Raw genomic sequence first — 27060 nt, forward strand, 5'->3', positions numbered from 1 at the left:
AGATGTCATGCCACACAGATTTATAGATCAAACTGTCCCAATTAATTGTCAGTAAGTCCCACCCAATTTAGGGACCCACTCTGCCTTACCTTTAGCAGGATCTCTTTTTGAGTTCCTGAGCATAGTAACAGGAGGAACTGTGCTTTGAACCCCAAAAGGACAGTTTGGACACAGTTTGCCTCATATAATTACTGTGACACAGCCAGGTAAATTTCCCCACTGTATCCTTAAAAGCAAAAGTTGTTTTAAAAGGTTCTGAATCGCCTCCATCTGAAATGTATAGCAGTGTATAAAGGAAAAGTGTGACTATGTCAATATTGGGGAAATGAACTCTTAACGCAGGGAAGAGTGGTGAATTTCCCGATTTCCACAATGCTGTGCCATACGTCTTCTGACCCCGTCACTAATCAAGGGCTGCTGGCAGTGTGTAGGGCTGATGTAAGCCCAGTCCCCAGCATCTTCCCTGGAACCAAAGGCCACCTCCAGTAGTGGCAGTTCAGACTGCTGGCAGACACCAGAAACTAGGGTAACCCTTAAAGGGCCTGTAGCCCTGTTCTGCACTGCTTCAGTGCTTCCTCGCATCAGCCCACATGATTTGACTTGGCTATACAGAAAACTGTGATGTGCAGTAAAGAAAATACTGACAAATACCGCCAATCACGTTCCGAGTGGAAATTTTGACTTCGCGGCATTACCAGTATTTCCTGCCTCGCCACCGGTGGATCTGTAACTGAAATGGCTTGCTGTGAATTTTGCAGTGCCCAAGCCAGAAGCAATAAAATTTCTGTAAGAGCATATGCGCCATGACAGAATACCACATCAGTCCAGAAAAATGATTTTCCCGGGAAGGTCTGTGCAGAGAAGCTGGGCAGAGATTTTCACTGTTTCTAGCCCCCAGTGAGGTAATGTTAAAGGCACATTTCCCTTTATTTGTTCTGCATTCACTGAATGTAGTTTTTTCTTTTTTTAATGTCAGAGAGACATTGCAGAAAAGATCAGATGAGACAGTCTGACAAGGGAGCCCAAGTTGAAAGCTCCTCTGTTTTCAGGTAACAGCCCCAGACAGTTTGTCTGCACGAAGTCTCTCGAGGGCATGTCGTTGTAACCCTGGCCATAGCTTGTCAAACAGTTCAAGACACACAAATCACTTAGTTGTTGAACAACTCTAACATCTGATACCATCACACAAACTGTAACAATAGCCACTAATCAAAGTTCTTTCCATTCAGTTTAAAAAAGAGAACTTCTCAGCTCTGGCTTGATTACCTAAAAGTAAAAGCCTTTCAAAGTGAAAGGCAACAAGCATTTATTTGAGATCAATAAGCATAGCTCTTCAGAATGCATGGATGTAGGCCGAAGCCCAGATCATGCTCTGATGAGGAGACAACGGCAAAGGGTATTTATGAGAAAGGGAAAGGGAACAATTACCTCAATAGAAGAGAGGCCTTCCTATTGGTGCAGGTAACATAGTGACGCTAATTCTAAACGTGTTTTTAAGTTTTGGTCAGGTAGCCATCAGTCCAGTAGTCAAAATACCTACTTTCTTACTATCCTTGCAAACACTTCTTTGGGACACGTGGGTGCTTTAGGCTCCGTCCAGAGGCTGGTTTGCCCAGTTTTAACATCCCAAAGTGTGAGGTATGTGACCTGCAAGGCAGTTCCTCTGGCGTGGCAGCTCCCGCTCCATTTTAAAGGGGCCCCATTTATATCATTTTGACGGGTTCGGGACCCTTTTGTTGTTCATTTGAAAATTATTACATGTAAGGTTTAGAAAAAGAGAGGGGCATTCTGTTCGTAAGAAGAAATGGGAAGTCAAGTATTTCAGTGGCATGCCGCTGTCCATCACTAACTACGGGGTGGGGGGAGAGTCCTCCGAGGTGCCGGGCGAGGCCCGCAAAGGCACAGCCACGCCCTCCTTAGACTCGCCCTCCCACGCCCCAGGGGAGACCCCACTCTCCACGGGTTCGGCTGGGCCGCCCCGCTCTCCTTTCAGGACCTCTGGCTGCCTTCGCAGAGAGGCGCGGGCACCCAATGCCAGGACAACCAAGCGGTAGAGGTGTAACATCACCACGAGGAAATTCTTAACTGCAAAGAACACCAGCATCTGGTTGAAAACTTTGAAATAGGCCATCAGTACGAGACGCACGATGAGGAAGGGACCGTCTTGTATGAAGACGCTGATTCCAATGTTCCACAGATCGGCACTGTATTGGCAAAAGAACAGGCTGGGGAACCCCCTCGCTCTCAGAGACAAGGGGCACACGACATGCTGTACTGAAAACACAAGACACACCAATTAATGTATCTCTCTGAAATGTCAAAAAGTAAGACAAGAATGAAATGGGAACAAGTCTTCAACATTGGGTGCCCTGCTAGTTCAAGACTGAGAGTGACTCTGCGATTTCATTCAGTCGGAACAGGTGAAACATCCTTGGTCATTGTATAGTCAATGATATGCTATGTTTCCACTAAAACACACCAAAGAAAGCCCCTCTAGTTTATGTATATGTAAACAGTTCAGATTGCCTTCTCGTCCTCACACTGGGAAAAGCACCGTTAACCAGGATAGGGAGACTCAAGAACAGAGGAAACCACCACGTTGGTCCCTGGGTCTGCAGAGAGGGGGGGCTGCACAGCTGGTGCCCTGGGCCTTGTCAGGGGCCTGGCTGCCTCTCCTTGGCTGCCTCAGTTTTTGGCAGGAAGATGCTGGGCAAGTTAATCTGCCTGAGTCTCATTTTCCTTCTTTGAAAAATGGGATAACAATGACATCTGTGAGGAGAAAGTCCCCATTTCACTGAATCTTGTCTGTTTCCATTAGAATAATACCCCTGGCTCCTTTCTCCTTTCTCACATTATCTTCTCCTTGGGATAATGAGTGACTTCCCTGACTGCCACATCTGGAGATGCAACGGAGTAAACATGACCCAGAACCTTCGGGCTCTTCTTGAGATCTACCTATTTATGGGTTGACTCACTTCATCCTCTGTGTACATTGTGTTGTGAAAATTCAAGCACTTATCTTCAAATTTAAACTTAACTCATGTTCAACATATTTTTCTAATGGTGGTGAAAAAAAACAAACTAAAAAAATGGCCATTGTTATTTTATTTTGTCTAATTCCTTATGGTTTTGTTTCACAGTTTACAAGAAAAACTGATTTTCCAGTTGAACAAAATGAGGTCTAATCAACAAGTGAACCTTTTTGTTATAATTTCTGAAATGTGAATTTAATTTAGGGTCAAGGGCAGAAAATAATCTTTTATTAATAATGAAGCCTTCCATTTGGAGCTTTCAAACAAAGAATGCCTGTCTGCTAAAGCTTGCAAATATTATGAAGCTGCTTTCATATAAACATAATGTTGTTCCCTGGAAAATACAATAGTAATTTAGTTAGAAGTAACATTTGGTCTTTGTTTTTCAAACAGCTGCATAATATTATCACCCCCTGAAAGTTTACACAATTTCTTTCTTAAATAAAAATTTTCTTAGCAAGGCTATAAACCACAAGATATGGGAGGGTGAAGACCTGCAGAATGAAAGACAATAAACAACAACAACAACAAAAGGTCAATAATAGTATTTCCAAAGAAGTTAGAGTCAGGAAAAGGCTCCCAGTGGACTTCCTAAGAGTATTATTGTTCCATATGTAGAGTGATGTTGCCGAATATTCTGTCCAAAGACACCAGCTGATCAATGGGTATAGTACACCTTGCAGGGCACATTATGACAAAACCTTTCTCTCTCTCTTTCTCTCTCTCTCTCTCTCTCTCTCTCTCTCTCTCTCTCTCTCTCTCGTGTGTGTGTGTGTTATTGGCATATGTTTGTTTGTTTGTAATTATTAACTGGTAATTAGGTTTTTGGTATTTCCAAAAAGCTACAGCCACTCTTTCCATCTAACCTAGTGACAATTTTGTTTCAGAAAAGTAGATACTAAGGTTTAAAATGACCTCTGAAATGTCTAGGCCTACCAAAGTGAGCCAAAAAAAGATGCAGAAAATTTTATTTTTTTATTTTTATTTTATTGAATTTAGTGGCGTTACATCGGTTAATAAAAGTATATAGGTTTCAGGTATACAATTCTTTAATACATCATCTCTGTATTGTATTGTGTGTTCACCACCCAGTCAACTCTACTTCCATCACTATTTATTCCCCCTTTACTTTCTTCTACCTCTCCCCACCCACTTTTCCCTCTGATAATCACTATTTTCTGTGTCAATGTATTCTTTTTATCTTTGCTCAGTCCCTTCATCTTTTCACCCATTCCCCCAATCTCTCCTCTCTGACAGTTGTCAGTCTAGTCTCTGTCTCTCTAAATCTGCTTCTATTGTATTTGTTAGTTTATTTTTTTCATTAGATTCCACATTTAAATGAAATCACATGGTACTTGTCTTTTCCCTGACTGGCTTATTTCACTTAGTACACTGCTCTGCATGTCCATCCATGCTGTCGCAAAAGGTAAGATTTCCTTCTTTTTATGGCTGAGTAGTATTCCATTGTGTAAATGTACCACAGGGGTTTTTTTTATCCACTCATCTACTAATGTGCACCTGGGAACTTGCAAATCTTAACTATTGCAATATACTTGCCCTAATATTACTTATGAGGGTGCCATAAAAAAATAAATCAGCAGAATTATTTACAATAGCCAAGATTTTGAAGCAGTCCAAGTATCCACCAGTAGACACATGGATAAAAAATCTGTGGTGCAGTTACACAATGGAATACTACTCTGCTGTCAAAAGGAAGGAAATTCTCAACCCTAGCTACTATGATTATCATTTCCATTTCATGGATAAAAAACTGACACTCAGATGTGTTAACTAAGTTACACGAGCTTTACAAATGTTAAATGATGCGACCACTGTATGAAGTGAATGTAAAATTGTGCTCTTATCCCCTCAACTTTCTCAGACTCACCATGTATCAGAGTGAATCTGCAGATGGCTTTCCTACGTTTTAATCTACTTTTTATCTAAACTGAACTGGAACTAACACTGAGATATCAAAAGATAAAAATGATAATTCTCTTAAATGCCACCTTAGCTTTATTATAATTTATGATCAAGAGTTGTACTTTTCTGTTTCATTGAGAAAACATCAAGACACTTACCTGCCAGGTCAAGTGGAAACTGCAGCATGCTCCAGGTCCAAATACAAAGGATGCCATAGACTAGGGTAGGGTTATTCCTAGAATGTAGACAAATTTTAAATTAGCAATTAAAACATGATCACATGCAGAAAAGAGAACTCTTTTCCCTTTCTTCTCATATTTTAGTATACCCTAATAAATCTTATTATATATTGCTGATATAATAAATCCATGAAAAATCCATGCATAATTACAATGGAATAATGTAAAAAAAGGGGGGGGGACGGACACAGTTCGCGAGCCGCAGTTTGCCGACCACGGTGCTAGATGATGCCCAACAATTAAAAGCTCAGCATTGAAAGAAAGCTATCCTCAGTTGGAAAACAAGTGGGGAGATAAATCCAATTATCAAAGATTTACTCCAGATTTTAGAATGTAAGTCAAGGAACATGACTTTTATTTACCTCTGTATCCCCAGTGCCTAGAACAGTGCCTGGCCAATAATATACACTCACCAAATATCTATGGAAGAAACTTTTGAATGTACAAAAGAAGGACCCACACTTGGCAAATAAACAAATGACCTAGATCTAGAAGAAGAGTCTAGAAGACTAAAGTCATAAAGAATAGAGGTTACAAAAATACAAAACATATTTCAAAGTATCAAAGTCACTTTTTTAGCAAAAATTCAAATGAAGTTATTAATTTCAGGTTAGTGGTATAAATACAGATCTTGTTGCCAACTTCCCTGTCAAGAGGGCTTTTCAGTTTGGAGAGAGAGAGAAAAGTATCAGAGAAGAATAACTGAAACCAAACTGCATGAAGTGATTGTAAGGAATATCTTTAAATGCTTCAAGTATTGAGTGGCTCAAAAATTAGATCTCAAAACTCAGAGTTTGTAAATGAGAATTCTTAGCCATCATTATCTATCTTGGCAGTTAATGGTGGAGACAAGGTTGGTGACAAAAAATAAAAAATTGAAGTCCTAACTTTCAAAATGAAGCAGAAGGATATCTTAAACTACAAAAGGCACACTTACTACTAATCCCTAGTTAGATTATATGTGACTATTTAAAAGATTTCTGAGAGCCCTTATGGAAGACAGTAATTACTAGGAATCAGCACAGGTAACCCGAGAATAATTAGCACTCCACTATGATTATTTTTTCTCTCTTTCTTTTAAATAGAAGTAGGATTACCAGGCAGGTAATGATATATAAATTAATAATCGACATTGGGATTTTACCAAAGCTTATGAAAAGCCTCTCATAGTGTTCCTATTAACAAGATTAAGAAATATTTTGGGTATGAATATAGTTAGGTGGAGTCCTAACTGCGTAAAATGACTCTCCAAAGGGATCTCTCTAATGGGTTGCTGCAGGCTCTGCCTTTGATCCCGTTCTACTTCGTATTTCATCAATGACTTGGTTGCTGACATTGATGGAAGGCTTCCCATATGCACATATGACATGGAGGTTGGATGGAAAGCTAAAACTCCAGGAGACACAGTCAGGATCCCAAAAGATCTTGACTGGATAATCTAGAATAGGATAAAAAAGGTAGCATTTCATAGAAACAGTCATAAAAACACTCAAATATTTTTCCTTACTATTATCTAATTATGAGTGTACAGTGCTACGTGATTTATGATTTTCCAAAATCAAATGCAATCGTAAGTTGCTTTACAAAAAGAATAAAGACTAGCATTTTAAGTGGAAATGCCTAAGGAACGCAGTCAATTACTTTTCCTTTTTTGCATTGTCAATGTCTATATATAGTAGACCTTCAACAAGTACCTGCATTTTTTAATAATTTTGCTTATAGTGTCTGAACTATGTTCAGGCAGTTTTCTAAGTGTTTACTTCTATGATCACACTTCATCCTAATACCAACTCTACAAAGTACATTCACTATTTTTCTTACTTGACCAGCGGGGAAACTGAGGCATACAAAGTTGAAGAAGCTTGAAGTCATATGATTATAAGTGTTGGGTGTATAAATCAAAACTAAATAGCTGATTTCAGCATCCACCCTTTTAACCATTATACTATATTATTTCCATGAAGGAAATGGAAAGTTTTACTCCTGTTCTATTCTACAATGTTCAGAGTATATCTGAAATATTATGTGTTTTACTTTGTTTTAGGCAGAACAATTAAAAACTTTTTGGATCAAAGGAGAGAGACAGTATGGTAGATAACTTAGAGCCATGGTATATGTGGAGTAGTTCAAGAAACTGAAATCTAGAGAAGATTCATTTAAAACTTTATTTCATACATTTAAAGGGCTATCATGTGGGAAAGAAATTAAACTTATTTCTTATGACTTCAGAGAGCCAATTCAGGTTAAAAGGACTTCAGTTGCACATATAAGAATCCAAATTTCATCACAATAGAGGAAAATTCTTTCTAATAATATTAACTTAAAATAGAATAACCTGCCCCTGGGGTAGTGTATTCTCTGTTAGCAAAAATTTCAAAGAAAGGCTGGACAAAACTTATTGAGAAATTTTTGGAAAGGATTTTATAATAGAAGTAAAATAGGTGGTCACTTTTGAAGTTTCTTCTAATCCAAAACTTCAATAATTCTACCAAAAACTCATGTACAATTTTTCTTTAAGGCAGCAGAAAGTGATGGGAAAGCATAAGCTCTAGTACTGGGTTGCTCAAGTTCAAATACTAGCTCCACCCTCACCAGAAAGATCTGGGCCTCCAATGCCAGACTGATCATTAACTAGCTACATGGATACGAAGAACTAACTTAACACCGATATGCTATACTATATCCATCTTTGATATGAAGGTAATAATAATAATAGCTATTGCATTTTATATGATAATTTTATTAAGTATGTTGCTTAAATACATTAAACATATAAAGCTCTTAGAACAATACTCCATAAAGACTACGAAAGATCACTACAAGTTAGTTACTGCCTTTATTTTCATTTGAGCTTGAGACTTTGTCAACTTCTCTTACCTGTCACTGTTCAGCTTGAAAAATGATGGAAATGCCCATCCAGCATGGCTTAGTGGTTGAGCATTGACCTATGAACCAGGAGGTCATGGTTCAATTCCCTGTTGGGGCACATGCCCGGGTGTGAGCTCAATCCCCAGTGTGTGGCATGCAGGAGGCAGCCATTCAATGATTCTCTCTCATCAGTGATGCTTCTATCTCTCTCTCCCTCTTCCTTCCTCTCAGAAATCAATAAAAATATTTTTTAAAGTACAACATATTTTTTTAAATGATTTAAATGATGGTATCTACTGCATAGTGCTATTATAAAGACTAAATAACTTATCACAACTAAAACCCTTAGAACAGTGCTTGGAACACAGCAAGTAATAAATAAATATTATCTAGTAGTTGTTGTATTTTTATTAAGTGAACATACCTCTTAAACTCTTTGTGTTTTAATTTTATTATACAAAATAGGGATAAAAAATATACTAACCCTAGCCCTAAGTAACCCAAATTCTAACCCTAAAATAATGAATGCATGTTTTTTGCATATGCAAGTTTTATCTGACCACACACAAAAAATGGGAGAATGTGTGTGTTGAGAAACTTATTAGTAAAGTTATTAAAATAACTTTGAAAATGATGGCCAGATAATTTTTGAAGCAGATAAATTTGTATTATTAAATCAAACAGTAAAAGTTACTCAGAAAGGTTAAAGGTTAGAATATAAATAAATCACTGAATTTAAATGGCAAACACTCAAAAAATTGTACAGGAATTTTGGAGTGTATTTGTCCAACATTGTCTGCATTGTGTAACTGTCTCCCGCAATTGTCTTGCCCCATTTTCTCATGTGTAATCTGTCTCCATAAATGTCAACTGAAAAGCATGTAAGCAGACAATGGACTCTATTCATAAAGAGACAAAGGCTCTGGAGTCATATAATTGTAGACGTGAGCATCACTTCTATACTTGGAAAACTGAGTGGATAAAAGACTGGAATTTGGTGCATCATATCTATTAAGTGATAAAAATAAAGTCAGACATTGCTAATTTGCTTAACTATTTCTTTTTGGAATTGTAAATATTCCTGTAGATAAGAGACAATCAGTGAATAAAATTCATCTTTATTTACAAACAAACCTCTTTGGGAGGTGGAAGATAAAGGTGAGAGAGAAAAAAAACACACAAGAAAATGAAATAATAATTTAGCCTGGAAGAAATGATTCACCAAGCAAAAAGAGCCAAATAAAGGAAAATAGAGTAAACATAAGAAAACCCTCCTTTGTGTGGTCAGATACTCACAGTAAAATAATAGTAATGCTATCGGAACAAATTTGTTCTTTTTAATAAATGATCTATGCTTGGAAAAGACCGAACAGACTGATCACCAAAGATGTAATGACCACTTAACTCTTCCTGGCAATGACATTGAAATTCGGACTTGTTACTGTGTTGGAGGGTGGCTGTAGCAGAATGAGAAAGTCAGCAAATCCTCTCCCCAACAAACATACCTAACACTGGACAAATTGTTAAAAAACAAAACAAAAACCACTTTACATTTCTGGAAGTCAACAAAAGCAAATAATAAACTGAGTAACATTTATTCATGAAAATCTGGTAGAACTTAAGAGCAGTGGAGTCTGAGGCACTCTTGCCCATGGGATGTTCCCATACTCTTCCAGCTTGGCTATGTCAAAGACAATTTGGACCCAACTGAGTTAATAAGGCAAGGAAGATTGTATTCAAGACTGTTGCAATAGTGGAGAGAGATTGAATTCACTTCTACTGAAACAAAAGACAGGAGAGATGTTAAGCACTGGGTGAACTAGTGTAAAAGTCCTAAAGGACATTAGAGAGGGAAAAGCAGGGTAAGACCTATACATTACAAATTACAGAGCACCCCTGGCCAATGTGGCTCAGAGATTAAAGTGTTGGCCTTCCCTGGCACTGAAGGGTCATGGGTGCCATTCCTGGTTCAGGACATGTACCTGGGTTACAGGTTAATTCCTGGGCCTGATTGGAGTACATGCAGGAGGCAACCAATCAATGTGTCTCTCTCACATCAATCTCTTTCTCTCTTATTCCCTCCCTCCTTTCCATTATCTCTAAAAAAAAAAAAAAAAAAAAAAAAAAATCAATGGAAAAAATAGCCTTGGATGAGGATTAACAAAAAATTTTACAGAGCATTATTGTGAAAAATTAAGGAGCATTTTAATAAAATATGAGATAGTTAATGTCTTCCATAGATTGGAAGACAATATTAAGGTGTCATTTCTTCACAAATTGATGCTTAGATTTAATATAGTTCTTATCAAAACTCCCACAGATTTTTTTTGTAGAATTTGACAAACTGATTATAAAACTTTTATGGAAATAGAAAGGACCTAGAGTAGCCGAAACAATTTTTAAAAAGAACAATGTTAGAAGACTTACAGAATTCAGTTCCCAAACTTACCATAGCACTCTAGTAATCACAATAATGGGGTACTGGCATAAAAATGGACATATAGAGCAATGGAACCCAATAGAATGTCCATTAAAAAAAACCCAAACTCTTACATATGTGATCAGTTGACAAAGATGTCAGAGCAATTTAATAGGGAATGAATAGACTATTCAACAAATGTTGCTAAGAGGATTGGTCCTAGCTGGGGGAAAAAATAGTACTGGAACAATGCCCAAAACAAAACAAGACAAAAATGAACTTAGAACCTTACCTCACACACACTACCCCCCAAAAAAATAAGTCAAAATATTACAGAGGAGAATATTTCTAATTTTAGGTGAGGAAAATATGTTTTAGATATGACACCCAAAGTACTACATAAAAGAAAAAAAATAGGTACATGAGACTATATGAAAACTTTTAAAAGTGTTCTTCAAATGACATTAAAGAATAAAAAACAATATGTATACTGGGAGAAAACATTTACATTTATATATATAATGAAGTATTTGTATCCAGAATATATAAAGAACTCATAACTCAATAATAATAATAATCAATCCAATGAAAAATGGGCAAAAATTTGAACAGACACTTTACAATGGAAGATATATGAAAGTCTAATCAGAACATGGAAAGATGCTCAACAGTATTAGTCATTAGGAAAATATAAATTAAAACCACAATATGATCCTACTATGAACCCACTACAATGGCGATTATCAAAGACTGAAAAAAAGAAGTGTTATTGAGGATGTGGGGGAAAAAAGGAACTCACATTGTTGGTGGGAATATAAAAAGGTACAGCCACTTTGGAAAAGTTTGGAAGTTTCTTAAACATTAATCATGTACTTAAATAAAACCCAGTCATTCCCAGTCATTCTACTTCTAGTTATTAATCCAATAGAAATGAAAATAGATCCATCCAAAGGCTTGTAAGTGAATGCTCATAGCAATATCATTCTTAGTAGCAAGAAAATAGCAATACACGTATATCGACTATGAAATGGATAAGTAAAATGTGGTATATGCATGGGATACTATTCAGCAATTTAAAAGAGGCTAACTACTGATACATGCAACAATGTGAATGAACCCCAAAACATGATGCTATGAGAAAGCCAGTCACAAAAGACTACCTATTTCATGATTCCATTTACATGAAATTAAAAAAAAAAAACACGCAGAAAGCATATCGATGGTTACCTAGGCTAGCTAGTGGGAGTGAGAATTGACTGCAAACAGCCATAAGGAATCTAGATTCTGGTGATAGTTATACAAATCTATACATTTAATAAATATCATTGAAACATTGAATTATAATAGTTGACTTTTATGCTATATAAAGTTAAGTAATTAAGAAAAATTTGCAGTATGTAAATTTATAAAAATAAGGCAGATTAACTACATATGGGCATAATGAAGGAAATTGATTTAGGTTAAAAAATTGGATTTGAGTTTTTAGTCAGGATATAAAAAAGAGGTAGATATTATTGGAATGTACATATCATTGCAAGCTTTGTCCTAATCAGTCCAAACTATGGACTAAAATAAAATAGAAAATAAAATACTGGACTAATATAGATAACGCTAAGTAAATTATAATGAAGTAGCCTCCTTTGATACTACATGTAAACATCCTTTCTGTGTATATTAAATTTATTCTTTGTGATTGTCTTTTTGAGACCACAGGGAAAAGCTATGCCATAATGGGAGGGGGTTTAAATCTTTCCTCTAAAGAAAGGGAGATTAGCAGTGTCAATTCTTACAATATAGATGGGCCCTGAGGTGAAATCAGAATTTGTGAGGTGAGTTTTAGGAGAGCAAAAGCTCTAGGTTCTTCTGGGCCTTGATTTTGGAGTCTTTGAGTAGAGTAACAGAAATATGCAGGAATGGAGTAGGGACTACAGAAAGTCACAGACACAATGCAGTTATTTTAAAAGTAAAGTTACTTCCATCTGAGACCAAGAAACCTGAAAAGTTTAAAAACTGAAACCATGACATAATTTATTCGATCCCATCTTCAGGACATGATATAAGATTAAAATGAGAAGAAGAAAAAAAGATTTGTGAAACATTCTGATCAGAAGAAATTGCTGAATTGAAATTGCCTCAGTTGAGATAGGATTGTATGTTCTTTCACTCATCACTTGCTCACCATTTGCTCCCCAATCTGACCAATACATTGCCTGGTACATACTAGATAATCAGTCAACAGAGGGTGGAAAAATGAATGTATCATGGCATTTGTATAGCTCCTAAATACCCCATTTCCTACTTAATATCTCTCCCACCCCCCATGATATTTAGCATTTATGTGTTTATTTCTATAGAGGTGTAGTTAATTATCTTTATATTCTCATGTTCCTGTCACTGTACCTGTAGTTATTTATTGTTTTTATGTACTTGGTAAGGATTTCTTTGTGTTTTTCTTGTAACTCTATTGTATGTGTCCTAACGTATCTGAAAATTAATTATATGATGAAAATCACTGACCCAAAAGAAGGTATTAAAGCTACGAAACTAAAATAAACATTTTGAAGATATTGGATCAACTTAGATTGGATTCTTTTTAAAATTCTATGCCCACTTAATGAGGTATAAGAAAAACAAGTATAAGTGAGACAAGAAATGATCATGTAAAGGTAACCTGTGGTTATAGATATACTTTGCGCTATAATTGGGGTATTAAGTTTACTCAGTTAGTGTATTTTGTTCAGCTTTATGTTTCGTTGTTTGAAAAACACAGCATACAGTAAACTGTAGCATTAACAGCCAGCCTCATTGCAATTTATTTTTACAGCATAGTGCAAAGCAAACCAAGCTGAAAGTACATTCAGGCACTGAGATTTAAATCCCTTATGGTAAGAAAGTAGTTCCATAAACAGATGTGATCATGGATTCTGAGTTTGTTTGCTTGTGGCAAAAATAAAGTACCAACTCAATAAGTTTTAATTTATAGGCATCTACTCCAGAAAGCCTTGGGCACTTTGAACAAAACTGACTAAAAATAAAATTTAGTAAAATGAAACCTAATATTCCCCATTCTCCATTCACACCAGGGAATATACATTTCCCAGCTGGGTAGGGGAGAGGTTTTGTCAAGTCTCTTCTAGGTGCTTTCTTGGAATTATAGCTGTGCTGTGCTCTGGAAGAGGATCTTACTACATTCCTGGACACTTGAAAATGTGAAAGGGGAGCTAGTGACCGTCATCCATCTCCAGAAGATGTTTAGGTAACCATGGTCCTGCCTAACCTGTGGTCCTGCAGACATGCAGAGCTTTTCTGTCTCACTCATAGGGAATATTATTTGCCCATTTTCTCTGGCAGGAACTTCCTTTTTGTATTAAAGTCTATCTCTGTCTCTGTCTCTATCTCTATCTCATCTCCACTGGGCTGGTACCCAATATGTATCTGAACAGCATCAAATTCTATGATTCTACCATTTGGCTTATAGTATACTAAAAATCCTTATTCATACAGAATAGAAATAATGGAACAAAGAGACAGTTGTATGAGCTCTGACCTTGAAAAGAAGGTCTTTTCCTTGCAGGGCCTTTCACTGCTTACCTCACAGTTTTTTCTGCCAAGGTCTCACTTGTGAATTCCAGTATGTCAGCAGCTGTCCCCACAAACAAAAGGAGAAGTTCAGAGAGTTGGTCCCGAGTGATTGTGCCTCCAATAGGTAGAAGCCATCTTCCAATTATTAGCATTAGCAGGAATGTCTGATGGAGTCCCAAAGTCCAGTCTTTCTCACATAATGTAGATAAGTTATTTACAAACACTTTGGCCTGTTTAACAGAAATGCCATACAGACAAAAGGATTATGAGTTGCCACCTTGGAGAGAGATACTTTCTTCACCATGGCTTTCAATCAAGAGTTAGCTTCTGCGGAAGGTTACTTTCAGAGGATGATTCTTCACTTACTGAAGAAAGTAAAACTCCTTTAATTGAACACTCCGAAAAAATTTAAAAAGCTAATATGGTCCTTGAAAGGAGCAGCTTTATAACTAGAAGTAATTGAAACCTTACACTCGCTAGTGGGATTCTTCTGAATGATACTTAAAGGGCCAATTTTATGATGTTTTAAAGATCATTTTTTACTTTATTATTCTCTGTAACTAAGTATAACACATATCAAATTTTTAAATTCCCATGTTAAAATTAAAAAATTTCCTATATTTTTCTTTCAGCAATTTTAAGTCTGAATTTACAAGTCTGGGAATATCTTAGCATGGTACAAATCTTCTCTCTTGTTTTTATTGAAAGCGCTATTATATCAAACTAGGAGCCACCCACCCTCAAGTCGCCAGTCAGGCCCTGCCTTGCTCTCCGGCCCTTGAAGCAGCTGCAGCCGCTGCTGATCAGGCCCTCCCCCAGCGCAGGCGCGCAGAGGCCCCTGCTGCCCCGCCCCTGACGCTGCGTGGGCAACCTCCTCCTGTCCAGTGGACCCATTATGGTGTCCTGGTTAATTAGCATATTTCTCTATTATTTATTCATATATATATATGAGAAAATATATAATAATGTTTAATTATTACCTAAGTGTAAATAAAGAGAATAACTATAAGTTTTTTTCTGAATATTTGACATGTTATCAAAAGTTCAGAAGCTAACAATCACATTATATTCTACCTTTATTCTTGGACTCTAAGAAAAATTTACATTCCATTTATGTATTCTGGATAATATTTCTTGCCCACTTAACTTCTAAAAAAGTTTTTAAAGTATATCATTGACCCTAAAAGTTATGATCTTTTAAAGACTACAGAGCATAGGTCTCAAGTGGATTGGATAGTGATTCCAACTGATTTATGCAGTAATTTAACTATGTTTGTGTAAATCTGTTTATCCCTTTAGATCACTTGCTGATGTCAAGTGCAAGGGTAGAGGGAAAATACAAGATAAGTCAGAATGCTAACCTGATCAAAGCCATGCATGAAGATCAATAATCTTTCATTTGCACACTTCTTTATATTTCTTCTATGAGACTTCACATACATCTTATTTATTTCTTACAGGGAGCATACTAGCATGGAATATATTAATATTTTCAATTACCAGATAAAAATACTGAGATACAGAGTCTTAAGTGGTTTGTTCAAAGTGATATTGGTAAGTTGTGATTGGAGCTTAATTAGAACCCAAGGCTAGTTCTATTGAACCTCACAGAATCAATAGCTTATCTTATTGTTGAAATGTGGTTCAATGGTAGGGGCCTTGGCCTTGAGTCTCTCCCATATATTATTTTCTAATAGGGTCATGGTTAGTTTTCAAAATATCAGGCATGTGAATAACAAAGAAGTGATTCAATTTTGGCTGGAAACCTTTCTTATTTTATTAATATGAACACCTAAAACAATGTAGGGCAGATCCCAATCTTATATCATCCCTTAACAAATATATGTATCTCACTTTATATTGTCTGACCTAAGAATTAAAGGTTTGTTAATACTGCAAGTTAAAGGTATCTATTGATATATATACATATGTGTGTGTGTGTAAATATACATATATATGCCTATTATGCATGTTAACTATGTTTAATTAAACCAAAAAATACAATTATTTTGCAAATTCCTGAGTCAAACAAACAATGAGCAAATTTCCTTAGAACAAGCTGAAAGGTGTGGAGCACACTTTCCTTGCTAGGTGAGAAGCTTTGCTAGATCCTTTTAAAATACTGCGGGGACGCTCTTACCGTCTCAATGAGACTATCGCCTCCATGGGCTTCTTCACTTGACATCAGAGTTTGGTTGAAGTCTTCTTTGCTACTGGTATTCTGCGACATTCCTTCAGATTGGCTACCACAATACTAAGAATTTTGTAAAAAAGCAATATGTAAAAAAAAAAACAAAAAAAAAAACCTCACACCCCACAATAGGTAAAATTGAAAATAGCTTCAATATATCATAGAAATTATGAGCAGATATGTGGAATTTAAACAGTATGCATAAACATTCCCAAAACTCAGATTATATGCTTGAGATAGAAAACCACTTTTTAATTGGTCAACTATATGTCTTATTGTTCCACAAGTCTATGAGGATGTTGACTCTCTGAGTTCATTGTAGAGAACTGTAGAATTTATAGATTGATCAATGGGGTTCTGTTTTGAACCCTGGAACAACTGTAAAATAAGCCAACAACCAATGACAACATTAAAACGCATGATCCTGGTCAAAGCATTCATTCTAAAAGTTTGTTTCTTGTCCCAAGAAGCCTCTTTATCTAAATACCATTTTGCTTAGGTAGATGATCCAATTATTTTTCCATCTTGCCTGTTAAGCACTGTAACAATAAAAAAAATTAACATTAGCCCACCAAAATATAGATTTAGTGTCAGCTTAGAGGTCAATTTAAGTTTATAGAAATTTTGATAATAGACCTAAAATAGATTTCCTGTTCCTCCTTCTTTTTCCTTCATATTGCATGTAAATTTCTGCAAGTGAGCTGTGCATGATTTTTATCCAGCCAGGTGCTAGGAATCTGAGGTAGAGAAAGTAAGAGAGGAAAAAAGTGGCACTTGAAAAATGTAACTGTACCCATGATTATTTCACAAATGGGTAAAAAAATAATAATAATAAGGTTTAAGATTTCTTTAAACAGCTGCAGGGCTAGCATACTTTTGAAACACACTCCACCACCACCACCCATCCGTGATCATACATTTGGATTTTGAGAGAAACTATTTTTTTAAATACTAAAGCTATAAGAAGTGAATTTTTCTTAATTATTCTGGATACTTCATCAATCATTCTATGAGCTCTTTTAAAAAGTAGAAAATAAAGTCTGTCAAGAGGCTGTTTTTTCCTACCCTCCATCAAAAGTACTAGTGTTATGGGTGAGATGACAAGAATAATTAAGAAAAATGGCCATGTGCCATATCTCTAAGAGTAAAATACAACTGTTTGCACACTTTTTTAATATTGCTAAGGCTCTAAGAAAATATAATAAAGATAAAAAATTAAATATTTGAACCAAGTAACAAATTCTAATTGCAGAGTAGTTTTGTGACTCTAGTTAAAAAACAAAAATTTGACCAAAAAACTTGAATTTTTTATATCCTTGTCACTAAAATGCCATAGACATCTTTTTATTTTAAAGAAGTCACCTGCACTGCTTTATAACTTAGCAGCAAACAGCTGTCATCCATATTATGATGTTATAACCAACCCGAGTCCCTCTCCACTCTCATAATTCTACTTATAATACATTGATGAGACTTCCCTTTAAGTGGCAGCTATATTAGGACTTCAAAGAGCAACTGGTTTGACTCCTTAAACCTAATCTGACTTTATTGTTTTTATGGTAATATTGTTTACATCAGCACCATGTAGGTGAGTTCAGGTGATGACCAGGGTGCCAACAAGCCACTTTTTTATGGTCTATGTCTTAAAAACTCTTATTAGCTTCAAAAATATTCCTTTGGGTCAAACCAAACTGATGCCATCAAGACCAGCAAGTTTCCATTGCTTTAACTGTACCACTTCATAAGTAAACCTAAGAGGTAAGGTCATAACTGTTGTCATAACCATTTTGTTTCCACTCATGCAGACCTTGTCAGATTCAGAAATAAAAGTACATAATTGATCGTCAAAGAGGAATGTCTGCCTAAAGTAGGTCAGAATGTTTCCCTAATGCCAAATCATAGATTAGAACATTTAGGATTCAAAGTAAATGAAAAAAGTGAAAGGAAATTAAATTACTCTTTCCCATCAAGAAGAATTTAGATGATTTTGATGCTAAGTCCTCTAAAACATGGAACACATAACTGAGAAAGGCAGTGTGGTTAACCGAGTCGGGGTCAAGCCATAGGTTCTAAGCCCCAGAAAGTTGTTGATTAACTGTATGCCTTGAGAAAAGTACTTAATCTTTTAGAGTCTTGGGGTCCTCTTCTATAAAACAGAAGTATATATACCATGCCGAACTCATGTAGTTGCTGGATTTATAAATGAGTAAACATACCTGAAAATACTTTGACATAAATAGGAAAAGTGATTATTATTAAAACCAAAATTTCTTAAATGAATGGACATAGATAATTCCTTTATTCTGCCATTTCTTATCTTTTTAAATGCAATTCCAATATCTTCTTGTCTCTTTTTCTCTCACTTTTTTCTACCAGGTATTTCCATTTCTGCCCACCCTGCCCAATCCAATCTTTGGGCATTCGCTTTAATTCTTCATGTCAAAATGAGTCAATTGCATTACTACTAAAGGTCCAATTTCTTTTGTAGTATGGAAATTAGAGAGGTACTGCCTGTGGCTCAAAAAATCTTTTTTTTATTTTTATTAAAAAGAGAGCATTTGGTTGCAGGCTATTTGTTGTAATGGGATTTGACCTGTATATCAATTAACTGTGCCATACACTTATATTATAAAAGCATTTGGAGAAATGAATTGTTATTGTGGATGATAGCCATGTCATAGAATTGGATATGAAGGGGAAAAATGATTCAAATCGCCAACTTATTTCCATAACCCTGAAAGTAGTAAGCAGTAAGAAAATTGAAACAGTCCCCTAACTCCCTATGGTACAGTTTTTAAAAGTCATGATAACTTGTATCAACCAATCTACTGTTACAGAAATACTTTTTCTACAGGGATAGAAATATCCTATCACTTTAATATTTTTTAAGCAGGAGATTTAAGGCAGATAAATGTTTTCCTTAATGCCTGTATTATTGGTACATGCTTGTGGAATTTTTCAAAAACAGTCCACAGAGCTAACTTCCCCTCTGTGTGCCTAAAATTTGGAGTAAGTATTTTCTTTCTAGGTTCCAATATCTAAAACATATATAGGAGGCTTAACCTTGCTATAAAATGATGAATGGCAACAAATAAATCTGCGGAGGGGCAAATTCTCACAGATCTTACCTAACATATTTTATTAGTGAAGGTAATACAATAATATTATATCATAGCTATAGTTTATCTGTAAAACATAGTCTTGTAACCCCAACCCTGAAGATGTGAAGTCTAGGCTGGTGTCTGATGGATGTTACTAACGACCTCCCTGGTGTTGTACAGGTGCATTAATAATAATAAATGGCTGAATCCAGCCTAGAGCCTGCTACGTAAGTAAGGTTGCCCAAGTAAGAAGCAACTAACTTAAAAATCAGAACCTCTGTCTGTGTATAGTCTAGGGTCTCTGATTGAAAGCCATTGTTTATTTTCTAGGTCAACGTGGTTCTAATACATATAGTCCACATTTCCTCATGGTGGGTCTCATGAGTCCTCTTCTTTAATGTTATTTTGGAGCTCTAGAGCAGATTTCCTATTTCATTAAATCAGCTCATGGGGCCCTCAAAAGTGAATCTCCTATAATCTGTCTGTATTTAAGTTAATCTCAAATAGACCCTCCAAATTTTATTGCATTATATAGCACGGTACAGATGATGGGGTTTGTTTTTGTTCTTGTGGTTCCTAAAAATGTCATTTTGTAGGATGCCATATTATGGAGCTCTGCACATTCTTAGCCCCATATAGGAGCTCATTGACCCTGCAAGGTTTTAAAACAAATTTTTATGCCCTCATGTAAACTCTAGCATATTTGGGGCGGGGGGTGTCTTAGGAACAAATCCTAATACAAATTGTTAATTAATTATATAATCTTAAATCTTGAATGTACTATTTTTATTGGTTTTGACAGATCACGAATTTGCTTCTGTTTGTTGATGACCTCTTTTTATTCAGTTCTTAATAAATCCAGTTCCTTAGAAAAGTACATTTCTGACACAAATCGGATTAGAACGTGAAAGTAGTTTATTGCTGAATGTTCCACTTTTCTACTTTCCAAAAGGATGTACCTGGTTCCCATGTTGCACTTCAAGAATCCACAGTGATGGGACAATGTTAATCAGATACACAAATATGGCTGGTGAGAACCTGTGAAAGAGGGGGGGGAAATAGTTCAGCTTTTACAAAAAAAAAAAAAAAAAAAGGAAAGAAAGAAAATAAATGCACATACCCTGACCACAGTGAGTCAAATCTTTTCATCTCAAGTGTTTACTTCAATGGGGAAAAAAAATTATCTGATTTCTGCCATATGGATTACAGAAAAACAGAGTAACTGTAAAAGGCACTAGCAGCTGTCATTCTCACTGAATTTCTAATCCAATTAATGGACGTTAATTTTAATATGGTTTAATGAGGCACTGCCAATTAATTTCAGGCACAAAACGGGATATTTTGTATTTAATATGTTTTACAAAAAGAAAATACAGCATGAGTAAATCTTCTTGGATTTTTCAGCATTGCAATTTCAGGAGCATTGACTACATTTTTCAACATTAATCTGGAATTCTGAGAGCTCAAATAATAACATACTGCTAGAACACAAAAATCAGATGATAATGAATAGAAATGAGCAAAATCAACTGGCTTTATCTGTATCTGCTAAAAATACAACAACAGAGGAAGGGTGTTGTATCTTTTTAAAAGACTATTTTTATTAATTACTAGTATTTTCTGGCTCAAAATTCAGAGGGCTATCCAAAGAGCAGGCTTTAAAGTCATTCACAGGTTCAAATGCCCATTTTGACCTCTCAGTTTGCATCCTAATCCACAAAATGGGGACAAGTCAGTGTATTAGTCAGCTTGGCCAGTCATAACACAGTACCATAGGCTGGGTGACATGAACAACAGAAATTCACTTCCTTCCAGTTTTTCATATTGGAAATCCAAGATCAGGGTTCCAGTATGGTTGAGGTTTGGTGAGGACTCTCTTCCTAGTTTGTGGATAGCCACCAAATTGCATTTTATTTTACATTGGACTCATAGACCATCTCAAAGTCAAAATTGTAAGCAAATGTAATTTTATTAAAACACTTGAAGTACACACATGTACTGGTTTAAAATTATCTGAAAAATAGAAATGTTAATTGCTCAACAAGTAGAATTATCTGAGATGTAATGCTAGTAAAACTGTACTATTATAATCCAGGAGAGAAAAGTGAACAAATCTAAATGGAAAAGAACATTTAAAATGGACTTTTTGAAGGTTTTCAACCCTTTCACTAATATTTTTTAACTTATGGGGAGAGGAAGAGAGGAGGGATAAGAGAAAGAGAGCTCTTTAAAAATAGTCAATATTTAATATAGACACTCTTCCACCTTTGATTTCTTGCAAAATTCAATTTTGAAACAAAATGTTATTGGTCACTTTATTAAAATCTGACTTGGAAGATGGCTGGACTGCAGAGAGATATCAAAAGCCTTCAGTTTGAACATGCTCTTAAGAAGGAAAGAAACAATTAATTTTTTGACCTTCCATATCAAAGGAAACATCAGGAGAGACTATTTCCTTTGTGAGATTGGGAAAGGAAATAAATTCTAGTCAGAGGGACAGTTGCAATATGTAAACGTTTGTTTGGATACCTCTACTGTTAGATAGACTGTAATTTTGTTGACCCTCTTGAGACTGATTTTGGAATTAACTCTCTGACAATAATGTTACAAAAATAATCTAGTGAAACCATAGATTGAAAATATAACAGCTCTTGAAAGAGGTTAAAAATAAAACAAACAATTACCTATAACATTTTCTTTTATTTTCATTTCCTTTTTAAATATTTTTCATTGATTTCAGAGGGGAAGGGAGGAGGAGAGATAGTTAGAAATACCAATGATGAGAGAGAATCATTGATCAGCTGCCTCCTGCACGCCCTCTACCTGGGATCTAGTCAGCAACCCTAGCATGTGCCATTGACTGGAATCGAACCTGTGAACCTTCAGTCCACAGGCCGACTGTCTGCTGAACCAAACCAGCTAGGGCCCTATAACATTTCTATGTATAACATTTATTTCTAAAATTGGAAAAAATACTATCCTGTTTCAATTTATTTCCTCTAACTTGGACTTTAGTTATGTTAAAAACAAAAATAAAAAAAAAAACTAGAAGAAAAAAAAAAGTCAAGATCCAAGCTTTTCTGTGTTTCCTACTACAGAAAATCTAAATCCCATAATCTGATATTCTAAGCTTCCATTATTTAGCTTTATCTCCACTTCCCCTTCCTCTTCCCTTACCACATCCTATCAAGCTGAGCTACTTGAAACCCACTGTGTAGATCCAACCTGTTATGTATTTAAAACAAACAAAACAAAATGTTTTGGAAAGTTGCCCTCACTTCAGTTCCTCTTCATTAGACTTATTTGCCATAAGTGAAAAGGGGGTAAAGAAGGAATCACCTTGAGGTCTCAAGAATTAATCATATTTAAATCATGAGAGTCAGAGTCCATGGTCTTTCTCACCATATTTCCCACCCTCTTAACCCAATATGTAGTACCATGTACTGATGAATAGCAAATCTGAATCAGGAGCTTTCTTCTCTCCGTCCTCTCTAATTCCCAGTAGCAGGCTGTAGCAGTTGTACAACTCAAATTCTTAAAAAAATATGGAGAAAATAAAAGTCTCTATTACCTAGAGAAGTATTAAAATTTGTTATTTTGACTATGAAGAATATATTTCAGCCACCTATGTTTTGTTTGACCATGGGTCCCCTGTAAGAATGAAGTGCTCTGTGCTCCTTCATTGGTTAATCTACAAGAGAGGTTCTAAAATGGTTTTATGGCAAATGTCCCTCCAATTTATAATTTTCTGTTTGGAATACCCTTCCTTAACGTCTCTACCCATCAACATCATACCTGTATTCCAAGGGCATACCAGGAATTAATCTTAACTTGTATTTCTCCTGGGACCCAGCACATTCTCACTGTTTTATAGTTATTTATATATGAGACTTAGATTTCCTAAATTCCTTGAAGGTAGATCCTGAATATTTTATCTTTATGTCCCTTCCCTCTTCCCTTTCCTTCATCTTTTCCTCTCCTCAGTGGTATCAGGTGTCTTACTAAGTCTTTAATTAATGCTTGTTAAACAAATGCTTATTTGCTTAAAAATTCATGAATTTATGAATAAGGAAGGACTGAACAAATGCAGTAAATGGAGGCTACTAGCATCTACCAGGACCTTTTATTCCCATTTCAGGAGGTCCAGTGCCAAGTGTGCTTCTTTCGTTGTGCCCTTTGAGGAATTATCACACTGCAGTAGAAAGTTCACAAAATTAAGAGACCCAAATTTGAATTTTGCATCTTTCATTCATTCATCTTTGGAAAATCGCTAACTTCCCTGAGACTCAATACCCTTGTCTATAACCACCCCATAGGGTAGTTGTAAGGATTAAATGAGACAGTGTGACTTATGTGCCTGATATTGTATTGATATGGAATTTTTGGACTGGATCACAACGGTGTCCCCCTGGGCAAGATGGTTTCCTGGGCTCTTGTCCAATGGAGGCGAAGAATGAAACCATGGACCAAAGGTGGTATAGCAAAGGTGACATTTATTGAAGAACAAGTGTAGACTCCCATGTAGATAAGGGGAAAGAATCTCACAGCACAGACTCCCACGTGGAGAGGGGGAAAGAGTCTCACCAAGTTCCATTTTCCCTGGTTTATAAAGGCTGCAGTTTTTGTGCCTCGATATCCCCTCTGATTGGCTACCACTCCCCTTTGATTTGGTCACTGTAGCAACTCCTGAGCTCAAAGGTCAAAACTCACATGGGACACATGAGGCTCTCCTTCTTTATTTTGTAAATATAGACCTTTTGCTACTCCCAGTTCCCTTACCTTAGGAAATGTAACTGCTGCCTCACCCAACTCCCTTGTCTTATGGAAATGTACCCTTTTGCAGCTCTGTAGCCCTGTGCTTTTTCCATGGACCCCCTTAATTTTAAAAATTCCCTGAACCTGCCCATTTCACCCATAAAAATTCCTATTTCAGTATGTGCTCAATACACATGAGTTGCTGCCTTATACAGGCTCAGCTCTGCAAATACATGCCTGGATGAAAGAGGATAGAGAGGATACTCATTTAGAAGACTGTCTTAAAATAACATAACCAATCCTATTTTTAAACTATGATTCTCAAAACTAAACCTATTTAAGACTTGTTGAATTAAGGGAAGTTGTTTGTGCTGCTGAGGACAACATTATGCCTGGCTTCACATTCACTGGACAGGTCATGGTTTGCAAGGGCCATTTGCCCACCATGACCTATAAAATGCCACACCATCAGGGCTACCTACCTCTTGGGTACTGTTGCTTACCATTCTTCCTCACCATGCTGCTCTAACAGTGTTTTTCTTTCAGTTCTGGATAAAAACTAAGTGCCTTCCTAACTCAGGCCATCCCTCATATATATTCCTCTCCCTTGAAATACTTCTCTTCCTCGCCTTTCACCTGATTATTTCTTTCTCATAGTTCATGTCAGCTATATGGGACTCTACAGAAAAAATTTCCTCTCCCCTGCATCTAAATCAGATCTCCTTGTTATGCTTGTCCCCTCACACTCTTCACTTTTACCCCACATATTTTCAAAATTTATAATTACATATTCACGTGTGTGCGTGCACCTGGCCGTCTCCCAGCAATTCTAAGTAATACCAGCACAAGAACTGGGTCTATTTGCTGATCATCGTATCCTCATCTCCTTCCACAGTGCGTGGCACGTGGTGGTGGGCTCCTCACAAATATGTAGTAATCGGATAAGGCCATGGTTGATTGAAGTTCCTATTTTCTTGCCTCTCTGTTGCTGGTTTGACTAGAAGCCTCCTCTTGAAATATCATCATAAATTGATTTATCAGAGGTGTTACTGAAGGAAACTAATGATTCTGTTCTTGTGTGAATTTAATATTGTTCTGCTACTATGAAAGATTTAATATTTCAAAGTTATATTTTAGCCATTACTTATTATATTGAAAGTTTGCCATATTGTTGATCATGCACTGTCAGTGCAATTTATTTTTGGAACCAAAGGGAAATATGCATTCTAAAAATTAAAAACTAGGCCTGATCCTACCCTTGTTCTGTGTAACTAATGAAACCGGATGCCCTTTCTCAGAAGCTATCAAATCATTTTACTCAGTCTTCATGTCTTAATGGCATCAGAAGTAAGTAGGTGCCAAGCATTTTGTATGAAGACTAATACCATAGATGAATCTAACTAACTCAATAATAAATTAGGTTTCTGGATACCAGTTTATGAAAATAAGACATACTATTCATACACTAACAAAACCTGATAAATGTATGAGTAAATGAATAAGACACATCCAAATGGAAAATATTTACAAAATTGAGAATACTCTATTGCTAATAAGCTACCTTGCCCTTAGAAACTCAGGTTTATTACAATACCAATTACCACTATCTTATCAGAATACAGGAGGTACCCAACATTAGTACTTTAATGCCCAATTACTTTGCCTTTGCTCAGACATTTTTTCTAAATTACTGGTAAAACCTTCCTAAATATATTTTTTTCTCTCCACAAACATTTTTGTTTGTTTGCTTGTTTCTTATTTCACAGCCCTTAGCCAGCATAGCAATTCTCTCTAAAGTACCCAGCAGGAGCACCATCTTACAGGATTTTTTCTCTATTTATTTATGGACTAATTTACTAATAAAATATATTTATAGGTCTTGCTACATGCTAGATACTGCTCTGAGCTCTTAAAGAGCTATATTCATTGTATTTCTTTTCAGTTCATTTCACCCAAAAATAAAATATTATTTATCACACAAAGTTGTCATTTCAGCAAATTATAATGTTTTTCACAAAATGATTATGTCATGACATTTAGCAATTTAGCCCTGCAATGAATTATATTTACTTCAACTCACCATTAGTCTAGAATTAGGATTCCATTTTCATCCTTCTAAATATGACAATTATTGTTGTTTTCTTATTGAAAAGTAACATTTGTTCATTTTGGAAGCATATAACAATATAAAAAAGCAAATAGGAGAAAAATTAACCATGATATCACTGACTAGCCTGTTTAGCTTTGTTCTCTGCAAACAGTGAAGATTCTAGTCTTCCAATCATATGCATAAACCTGAGAATAGATAAGATTTAAGTAAAGCAAAAATAATGTTCCAAAATTATTTCTGTGCAAATTGTGATTTCAATTTCTCAGTATTTCCTACTCTACAAATAAGAGTGGACTTGTAAGAATACTAGACCTACGTTTCAAAATCTCACATTAAACTGCCTTGAGTGTCCTCAATAAAATTTCTGGAGCACTTTATAATAATAGGCCTGCTTTCATGGAAATAAAAAAAAGTAGGTCAAGATACCCTTTTGTGGGCCCCTAAACCCTGTTTAACAATTTAAGAATTCTCTGTCCTCCTTCCATGTACTATAGAGTGCTTTCTCTAAAGGGGCCTTAACACCCACCCGCTCCACCTGGACTGCTCAGTTAGGCCTTTCTGTTAATGCAGGGCAAAAAGTGGCCAATACAACAGCCTCGACATATGACCTACTTCTCTGCATTCCCTCAAAACTCACCCAGTGCTCTTGCAGAACACACAACCCTTGCATACCTGAAAAGTCACAACTCTGATTCCAGCCACCACCCACTTGTCTTCTTAATTAGAGCCCCCTCACAACCACCTCTCTCCCAGAGCCTTCTGTCTGTATTTGCCACTAAAGAGGGAGGGAGGCCACAATTAAATGGCCATAAGCTCATGAAAACTACATCCAAATGGAGA

General features: G+C 36.1%; 1 protein-coding gene across 1 annotated transcript in view; it reads right to left on the minus strand.

The window, feature by feature from the left end:
• Positions 1-968: 968 nt before the first annotated feature.
• TMEM26 (transmembrane protein 26) overlaps positions 969-27060 on the minus strand; it is a 35597-nt gene continuing 9505 nt past the window's right edge. Inside the window, exons 2-6 of the mRNA XM_080640095.1 lie at positions 20315-20393; positions 16204-16317; positions 14073-14293; positions 5114-5190; positions 969-2274 (exon numbers count right to left, since the gene is read on the minus strand). Coding sequence (XP_080496221.1) covers positions 1850-2274; positions 5114-5190; positions 14073-14293; positions 16204-16317; positions 20315-20393 — 916 coding nt within the window. The 3' untranslated portion in view covers positions 969-1849. The remainder of the gene's footprint in view (positions 2275-5113; positions 5191-14072; positions 14294-16203; positions 16318-20314; positions 20394-27060) is intronic.

This window comes from Plecotus auritus (genome assembly GCF_963455305.1).
Source record: "Plecotus auritus genome assembly, chromosome: 9".
Taxonomy (NCBI): Eukaryota; Metazoa; Chordata; class Mammalia; order Chiroptera; family Vespertilionidae; genus Plecotus; species Plecotus auritus.